The sequence below is a fragment of the Pseudophryne corroboree genome, chromosome 2 (assembly GCF_028390025.1).
Source record: "Pseudophryne corroboree isolate aPseCor3 chromosome 2, aPseCor3.hap2, whole genome shotgun sequence".
Taxonomy (NCBI): domain Eukaryota; kingdom Metazoa; phylum Chordata; class Amphibia; order Anura; family Myobatrachidae; genus Pseudophryne; species Pseudophryne corroboree.
The window spans coordinates 106,562,462-106,571,899 of NC_086445.1; the positions used below are offsets into that span (position 1 = coordinate 106,562,462).

Genomic DNA, 9,438 nt, shown 5'->3' on the forward strand with positions numbered 1-9,438 from the left:
ATTCTTTTGACCCCCTGGACTCCACGCCTGGTGGTTCCTCTGTGGTTTCGGTCCTTAGAGGTATTTGGCGGAAAGTGAAGAAAGCCCTTGTGTCTGTGTCATTAGTGACCAAAAGGGTTTTTGATAAGCGGAAAAGACCCTGCAGCTTCAAATTAGGAGACTTCGTCTGATTGTCTACCAAGAATTTGAAGTTGAGACAGCCATCTCATAAGTTAGGCCCCCGGTTCATCGGCCCTTATAAGATCACCAGGGTTATCAATCCGGTGGCATTTCAGTTAGATCTGCCCCGTTCTTTGGGTATCAATAAAACATTTCATTGTTCCCTTTTAAAACGGGCGATTAGTAATCCTTCTTCCAGTGGAAGACCTTCCCCTCTTCTGATACGTGGCCAGAGGGAGTTTGTTGTTGAAAGGATTCTTGACTCCAAGATGGTTCGGGGTCGGCTGTCATTTTTGGTGCACTGGAAGGGGTATGGCCCGGAGGAGCGGTCGTGGGTGCGCAGTTGTGATCTTCATGCCCCCAGACTGTTACGCTCTTTCTTCTCGCAGTTCCCCGATAAACCCGGTGGTAGGGGTTCTTTGACCCCTCGTCAGAGGGGGGGTACTGTTAGGGTCTCCTGCCCTGTGCTGCCACGTTGTCATGGCAACCGGGAGACAAGTGCTAGCGGAGTAACCTGAGCGCAGCTGATACTCCGGTTCGGGTCTTTTGCTGTGCAGTGGTTACAGGCTCTGTGCACGGCAGGGGATCCGGTGCTGGTTTTTGTGCTCACAGTCTGTGAGGTCTGAGTGGGGCGTGGACAGCACCTGCTTTATAAGGCCTCTTCTCAGGTTAAGCAGATGCTGCTGAATCTTTGTTGGTTAGTCAGTTCCTGAAAGTTAGCCAGTACTGTGTAGCTTTGTATTTGTTGTTGCTTACTGCAAATAGGCCTGGGGATTTGGTACTACACTCTGCCAATCCAGACCTAGCAGTAAGACTGGAGTCAGTCGTTTAGCTTGCTGGGGTTCTTTTACTACTCTGTGAACTTAGCAAGTTTGCGGCTGTATTCTAAGACTTGCCTGCCTAAATCCTGTCTCACTGTGCAAGGTGTCAGGTGTCAGTTTAGTGGCAGTAAGCTGAACCTGTGCACTGCAAGTGAGAATTAGGATTGTGGAGACTCTCCTTGTGTCTATCATTCCATCTCTGACCAAGGAGTTTACTGCCACACCCGTTGGTAACCCTCTAGGGTTTTGCTGTTGCCCTTAGCAACAGCATTTCGGGTTCTCTACGTATTCAAACACAACATCTTGCTTTTCCCATCTGAGCATTACTAATACTAGGGAGACACCCAGTTCCTTAGCCTCTGGGCTTCTCTGTTCACTTTGTGTGTATTTTGTTACCCTATCACCTTCTGTGTACGTAATGTCATATTCCCCAGTCTGTCTGTGAGTTCATTTGTTTTGCATACCTATCCGTTCAGACACCAGTACATTCCTGCAGGCACTGGAGTGCATAACAGTTCTGACACCAGTACATTCCTGCAGGCACTGGTGTGCATAACAGTGTGTGGCATACAATATGTAGGTCGTACCACGAGGATTTTACATGTGAGATGTCTAGAACACAAAAACAACATTCGGCGAGGTACCAGTATGCACAGTTTGGTACGACATGTTAAACATAGACACAATAGTTGCATCTCTGCTATTAAGATACAAGGGGTTGAACATATAAAAAGTACAGAAAGAGGCGGAGATAGACTCAATTTTTTATGTAAACACGAAGCGTTTTGGATCTTCTCCTTGGGTACATTATTTCCTAATGGATTGAATGATTCCATTGAAATGAATAATATATAGAGCCTTTGGTTCTTCTTTTTGTGATGTTAGTATATTAGAATGCTTAATATTTGAAGACACTCCCTTACTAATCTGTGTAAGCCTGAATCTTCAGTGATGCTCCCTGGGACCAGGGGGATGCTGGGAAGTGGGTGGTCCTGTGTGTGTGTGCCTGGAGTTGGTGATGGAATAAACAGCACAGCAGTGCACTCACATGTCTCTGTGTCCTGATGACTGGATTTACAAACATATGAACAAAACACTTTTCCCTTCCTTTCTTACATCAGGCCACAGCATGGTATTTTCTTTAGTAATAGACTTGAACGATACTTTCTTTCGTTCATAGTGTTTATAGTTATTTAGGCATTTGGAATGTTGTCCGATAGTCAGATTAGTCAGGAGTGAATGACCTGTAACTACCTTTGAAGTTCATTTATCCTCTAAAGTATATCAACTATGCAAGTAGTAATGCCCTTTGGTTCCGCTCTTCAACAATAACTATATATTTTTTTTAGGGTTAACACACATATATATCGTCCTAGACGTGTACCAATAATTAAAGATATAGCATATGAAAGATCAATGTACCTGCTTTAAAGGTTTTGTAGTATATGTTTAAAGAAAATAATAAGTTCTTAAGGTTATAAGCAATGCGCACACATATATAGTAACTGGATTCCCTAGCTAAACATCACACACCAGTGGCGTATCTATAATGGGTGCACACTGCACTCATTTTTCCTATACGGGTGGTCTTCAGGTTGCCGACTGTCGGGATCCCGGCGCACAGTATACCGGCGCCGGGATCCCGACAGTCGGCATACCGACAGTTTATCTCCCTCGTGGGAGTCCACGACCCCCCTGGAGGGAGAATAAATAGCGTGGCGTGCATAGCGCGCCGCCGTGCCCGCAGCGAGCCCACAATGGGCTCATTTGCGCTCGCCACGCTGTCGGTATGCCGGCGGACGTACTTCCACCGCCGGTATACTGGTTGCCGGGAGCTTGACCGCCGGCATACCATACTACACCCTCCTATACTTACCTTTCCAGAGTCCATCGCTGACTGTGTGTGGGCCCCCTCCTCTCTCGTAGCCGTCACTGCTGCTGCTAGCAAACTGAGCGCTAGAGACTCTGGCACAGTGGCAGTGTCTACAGCGCATGCGTAGACTTAAAAATAAATGGCGCGGCGGCCATTTTTTCTGAGTCCTGCACATGCGCTGCAGACTCTGGCACTGTGCCAGAGTCTACAGCGCTCAGAGCGCTAGCAGCAGCGGTGACGGCTACGAGAGAGGAGGGGGCCCAAACATGGAGTCTGCACACGGGTCCCCTCCTCTCTGGAGACGCCCGTCACACGCAATTTCTAAAATACCATATATCCACTTATACTCAGATTCATTGTATTATAATTATAAAATAAGATGTCGTTTTTTGTTTAAGACAGCATTAGCTTAAAAAAATATTGCTCTAGATATAGGTCTTTTAACTTTTATTAAAAGTATCTTTAATGTTATGAAGATCAAGTTGCGTTAGGTATATAAATAAACATACAAATGTATAAATACAGTACATAGAAATAGAAATAAAAAACTACATCAGCATAGGTGGAAATCTTCATAAAAGGTTCCACATATAATTAATAATGAAAATTAAAACTAATAATGTTAATATAATTTAAAATATAAATATGAATTTAGTATGTGGTCAGTCCTTGTGGGGCTTGAACCCAGGTCTCTCTGTGTAGCAGTATGAGGCTTTAGAACGCTTGGCCACAGGCCCCTGTGATTAAAATGTTATCTCCACTGAAACCATATGTTTGGTCGGTACAGGTTGAGTATCCTATATCCAAATATTCCGAAATACGGAATATTCTGAAACACGGACTTTTTTGAGTGAGAGTGAGATCGTGAAACCTTTGTTTTTTGATGGCTCAATGTACACAAACTTTGTTTAATACACACAGTTATTAAAAATATTGTATTAAATTACCTTCAGGCTGTGTGTATAAGGGAGGTCATTCCGAGTTGGTCGCTAAGTTTTTCGTTCGCACAACATATTCGCAAAGTTGCGTTAATGTAGTAAATTTGCGAACATCCGCCCCCAACGTATTTTTGCACATTCGTACGCAGTATTACACAAAGTGGGCATACGCCAAATGACATCGCAGTAATGCGAAACCATCGCAGCAATGCGAAACCATCGCATTAACACGTACTTCATCGTAAAAATACTAAGTTGTAGTAGATTTACACATTTTTCCTTAAAAGTGCACACTTTAAAGGAAAAACGCGCAACAATGTTTTTTTTTGCTATTAAGTGAAATTACACCTTTCAGTTTAAAGTCGACAAGCCCTCGTCAATTACGAATCCAATTAGTGTAATGATTGATAATGTTCCAAACCAATTAAGTCAGCAAAAAAAACCTGAAGAACACTTTGTTGCCATAATTGGCCATCAACATGTAAAAGTCTAAAATATAAATATAGATGTTTTATTTATTATTATTTTTTTTTATTTTAAGGTGTTGTTTGTGAATGAAGGTGTTTACATGTTTATTAACACAATAATCTCCTAACTTTTTTATTTTTTTTAATCTTACGTTAGATGTGTGAAATGTTTTAGGAAATCAATTTCTGCTTGCCAATCTGCTGATCCTTTTTTGCGTTAATAAACACAACACCCACGGTTAACTTTAAACAACTTGTTTTTATTTGTAATTTTTTGGAAATCAATAAATGTATTAAACAAAAAAAAAATCATGCAAATTTTTGTAACTGATCCAGACAATTAATTAACCCATGCAGGTGTTGGCGCATGGTTTCAATAATTCCCCCAAAACTTGTGGGATCTCCAACTGCAACATCTGAAATTAAGATGCAACATAAACATTAATAACTTAATCACATTACTTATTATCCAAGCAAGGCACAAAGCACACTTAAATGCAGGCATGTCCAAACTGCTGGTCTCCAGCTGTTGTGAAACTACATATACCAGCATGCCTTGACACAGTTTTGTGGTCAGAGAATGACAAAGCTGTGTCAGGGCATGCTGGGATGTGTAGTTTTTATCCAGCTGGAGGGCCGCAGTTTGGACAGGCCTGCTTTAATGCCTAAGTGACTACATCATGGCTGCTTTAAGGATAAATCAGTAGCATAACAACACACAAGCCTGCTCAGCAATGTTTTTTTATTTTAAACAAGAAAGTGTACCACACCATGGGGTACATTTACTACTACGGGAGTTCAATTTAAGATGCGAAGTTGACCATAGCAACCAATCAAATTAAACATGTTATCTTGTAAAAGTGGGCATAAAAACTTCAAATATAATCTTATTGGTTGCTATGGGCAACATCCCATGTTAAAGAGAACTACCATCTTAGTAAATGTAACACCATGTTGGCATTCATTCACATCTGTAGTGAAGAGAATTAAATTTAAGGAGGTTTGGTCCTGCATCATCACACTGCATATCAACATCTTCAGAAGGACTACATATCCTAGCATGCCCACAATCCCTGAAAACCGCCTTTACTAAATAAGGTCAAACAGGTTGTGAAAAATACAATAAGCATTTTGTGAGTGTAACTTTCACACCACAAATCATTGTGTTGTTCGGCTGGCTAACAAAGTGAAGCATGTGATTTGAAAGTGCAAACATTATGAATACACAGGCACAAGTGTAAAAGACTAACAACATACTAAACTCCACTCAGGTAGAAATGTTAGGCAGAAAACTGAGCACATATTAAACCATGTTGTCCTGGCAACCCTGTCAAACTAATGAGTGTCGACCTAGAGTGGACACACAAAACATTGCACACATAAACACTACATATAATGATACTCACAAAAATTACAATGCAACATGAACACCATCAATAATAACTCAAAATGTTTTCCATGCTAGCTGATTTTCAACAGTACAACAGTGCATGTTTTTACATTGTAAGTGTAAGTAGGTAATATTTATGTTAGAAATGTTAAAACACTTACTTTCCTCAGCAACATTATGTTCACCACTGAGACCATCAGGGGCTTCTTCTGCCCATTCACTGGGTGGTGAAGGCAGCTGGATGGGGGAAGGAGGAGGGATTGGGGAAGGAGGAGGGATGGGGGAAGGAGTCTGGATGGGTGAAGGAGGAGGGATTGGGGAAGGAGGAGAGATGGGGTAAGGAGGAGGGATTGGGGATGTAATTTCTGAGGGTGGGTCTGATTGAGATGGCGAGGGGGGCGGAGAGAATGTTTGTCCAATAGAGGGTGAGGGGGGCTGAGAAGGGGAGTTGGAAGTAGAAGGAGAAGGGGACTGGGAAGGAGGAGAAGGGGGCACAGAAAGAGAAGGAGAGGTGGGCTGAGAAGGGGAGTGGAAAGGGGAGGGGGCCTGGGAAGCTGAGGGGGCCGGTGAAGCTGAGGGGGACTGGGAAGCTGAGGGGGCCGGTGAAGCTGAGGGGGACTGGGAAGCTGAGGGGGACTGGGAAGCTGAGGGGGACTGGGAAGGTGAGGGGGACTGGGAAGGTGAGGGGGACTGGGAAGGGGAGGGGGAGTGAGAAGGGGAGGGGGATTGAGAAGGGGAGGGGGAGTGAGAAGGGGAGGGGGAGTGAGAAGGGGAGGGGGGCTGAGAAGGGGCCTGATGTTGCCTCCCTGCATCTGGTTGCCGTTGTGGTCGTCCTATAATGATATATGTGTTATATTTTAGATTGCATGTTAAATTTCAGAAACACCATTTGTCAATTACACTGTTCTGTCCCATGTAAAAGACACAGGGCTTGTTTTTTTTTTTTTTATTAAGATTTTTCAAACTCTTCATGTTGGCCACAGCAACCAAAATGATTCTACTAAACTTTTTTGATGCTCATTACTGAATCTATTCCATTGAGTCATATTGATTGGTATAGGCAACATCACCAGATCACTATTCAAGCCACCTTATTATATATACACCACTGATCAAGTTATTTGGTACAGTTTCCAGCCTGGGTATTAATTCTGGACAACATGCACTTGTTTTGAATCACTTTGCTACAGTCAGTACTGTTTGCCCTAACCACACACACTGTCATATTTATTAAATTTGTTCAGTCAGTGTTGCAATTACAGACTACCACTTAGTGTAAATTTGCAAAATTTATGCTAATAATCTCTGTTATGTAATGTAACTTACTGCGTGCACGCATTTCCCGGATTTGCTGGCGGATCTCCGCCAACAGTTCAGGAGTCCTCCTGCGGAGATCACTCCATCTCCTCTCGAGTTGGATGATGGTCCGCCTGCTGCGGACGCGAGACCGCAGTAGGTGGCGGACCTCCGCGTAGGCCTCGCGCTTAACCCGATTTGGGATAAAGCGCCCAACGCGGCCTACTCGGCGGTCCATCACCGCAACCAGGACGCGGAGCTCCCGCCTGGTGAAAGGTGCTGCACGCATCATGGCAATGGCGTTTTCCTTATTTGGGCATATATTTATAGTGTGTGTTAGCATGTGATTTGTCTAAAATCTATGCCGTCATTTCAATTAACTTTATTGATCTTCGCAATGCTGTGAAGAGCACAGTGGTAATTTCGTTCGAGCGGAAATACGCAGTCGCGGAAGAGAAAAAAGAAAAAAAAATTTTAACACACAACCAACTAAAACACCCACACAAACACAGACACACACACACACACACACACTTTTTTAATAAATTGTAAAAATATCTGTGTACTCACCACAGTTTGTGTGATAATTCAGCTGGACAGTCACAAAGTGGTCAACATTCAGTTTCATTTGTTTGTGTTTTTTTTTTAAACAAACAGGATTTTATGAAAGAAAACAAATAAGGACACTATTTAGCAACATCACATTATTAGATTCGAAAATAACACATTGTAAGCTTAACCTGTTTACGGTTATTTTTGAAAAACATAATTAGAGATTCCCACACACCCGAATAATTACACAATGACCTTACAATAGCAAGCCAAATTTCTGCGTTACAAAATGAGCATAAGCATACTGTGTTTTTGATTAATTTCAAAAAGTAAATTAAAAAACACTATACCTGAAATATTCTTCAACAATGCTTGCCCTGACTTGGCTTCCCCTCCGTGTAACACTCCCCCCACCGAAGCGACGGACAACCCCTGGCTCCTCATCAGGCAATTCCTCTGTCTGAGGAAGCTCTACGCTACTCCTTACCGCGATGTTATGTAGTATAGCGCACAGGACCACTAGTTTACTTGCCATCTCCGGCGAATACATGATGTCGCCACCAGTGCGGTGGAGCACACGAAACCGGCCTTTAAGGACCCCAATTGTGCGCTCCACCAGCTGTCTAGTGGCAGTAAGCGCGGAGTTAAATGCCGTCTGTGGTCCTGGCCTGGGATTACGGTAAGGAGTCATGAGCCAGGGGGTGCAAGGATATCCACGGTCTCCTGTTTGAGGAGAAGTAAAAATTAGAAAGAGTATATTCCTAAAATTGTTTAAAAATGGCAGGAAATTATGTTGGCCAACTCACCCAATAACCACATGTCTGCTCGTTGACTTGATCTTAATCTGTGCCATATCCCTGATTGTCTAATGACATAAGCATCATGCGAGTTTCCGGGAAACTTGGCATTCAGGGAAAGGATCTGGAGGGATGGCCCACAAACAACCATTACATTCAGAGAATGAAACAGTTTCCTGTTTCTATAAATTTCTTCATTATGTCTTGGTGGCACAATAGCTACATGTGTGCCATCCACAACCCCAATAACATGTGGGAAGCGACTACCACCTTCCTCAAATTGCCGCTTCACCACATCTAGGGCACCAACATCCAAAGGCATAGCAATAAATTGCTTAACCCGCTTTATGAAAGCCTGGCTGACACGCCGCAGGACCTTACTGAACTGGCCCTGCGACATGCCAACCAGGTCTCCAACAACATGTTGAAAAGACCCTGTGGCCAAAAAATGTAACACAGCAAGGAATTGTGTCAATGGTGGTATTGCTGTAGGATACCGAATTGAAGACTCCAGATCACTCTCTATTATGGAGAGAGTGTCTAGGATTAGATGTGGTGGCAGCCTGTATCTACGCACAACAACATCATCTGGCATCCCAAAAAGTAGGACACGGGTGCGTAAATTGGTGGCCTAGCACGCCTCCGTTGCCTTGGTTGATGAGGAGCCGGTTGTGGTTGTGGGGCTGGCGGTTGGGGTGGGAGTGCTGCCGTGGGCTGGGGTGGGAGGGCTTCTGCTGCCACAAACACTGACATCACACACTTTAAAAAAATTAAAAATTTATGTTGAATAAGACAAATGCAATCCAAAAAAAAAAACTAAAAACGGGGTGTCAACTTACTGCAGGAGCATACGACATTTTTTCTGGGTTCAATTCCGGAACAATTTGAAATTGAGACAAAAAAGGAAAAACACAAATTAAAAGTGTGAAACCTACATAGTTTTTTCTAAAAAAAAAAAAAAATATGTCAACCAACAAAACAGACACATAATAAGAGCATCAAAGACATAACAAACACCTAAGTATAAATAACGATAAATAGGTTCGACATCTAAAATAGATTCCAACAAAAATTTAGCCCTTTAGTAGCTAGTACAGGCAAGAACAGCACTACTTTGCAGAACAATCCTGGGAAAAATTAGTTAA

General features: G+C 42.9%; 1 protein-coding gene and 1 long non-coding RNA gene across 2 annotated transcripts; both read right to left on the reverse strand.

Moving 5' to 3' along the window:
• Positions 1-4,497: 4,497 nt before the first annotated feature.
• On the reverse strand, positions 4,498-6,231 carry LOC135050548 (uncharacterized). The gene is made up of 2 exons (XR_010241656.1): positions 5,810-6,231; positions 4,498-4,674 (listed from the first exon to the last, which is right to left on the reverse strand). It is a non-coding gene; the product is annotated as an uncharacterized LOC135050548 (long non-coding RNA).
• Positions 6,232-6,323: 92 nt separating this feature from the next.
• On the reverse strand, positions 6,324-8,841 carry LOC135050549 (putative nuclease HARBI1). The gene is made up of 4 exons (XM_063957017.1): positions 8,303-8,841; positions 7,847-8,219; positions 7,515-7,536; positions 6,324-6,481 (listed from the first exon to the last, which is right to left on the reverse strand). Exons 1-3 carry the CDS (start codon positions 8,691-8,693, stop codon positions 7,533-7,535), a joined length of 768 nt encoding a protein of 255 aa, XP_063813087.1. The 5' UTR covers positions 8,694-8,841; the 3' UTR covers positions 6,324-6,481; positions 7,515-7,532.
• Between the last annotated feature and the right edge of the window lie 597 nt (positions 8,842-9,438).

Bases quoted from the DNA above. Each gene is read 5' to 3' on its own strand.
- LOC135050549 (XM_063957017.1), bottom strand. From the start codon at position 8,693: ATGTCGCAGGGCCAGTTCAGTAAGGTCCTGCGGCGTGTCAGCCAGGCT. The intron at 8,220-8,302 runs GTGAGTTGGCCA...CTCCTCAAACAG, and splicing joins AGCAGACATGTGGTTATTGG to GAGACCGTGGATATCCTTGC.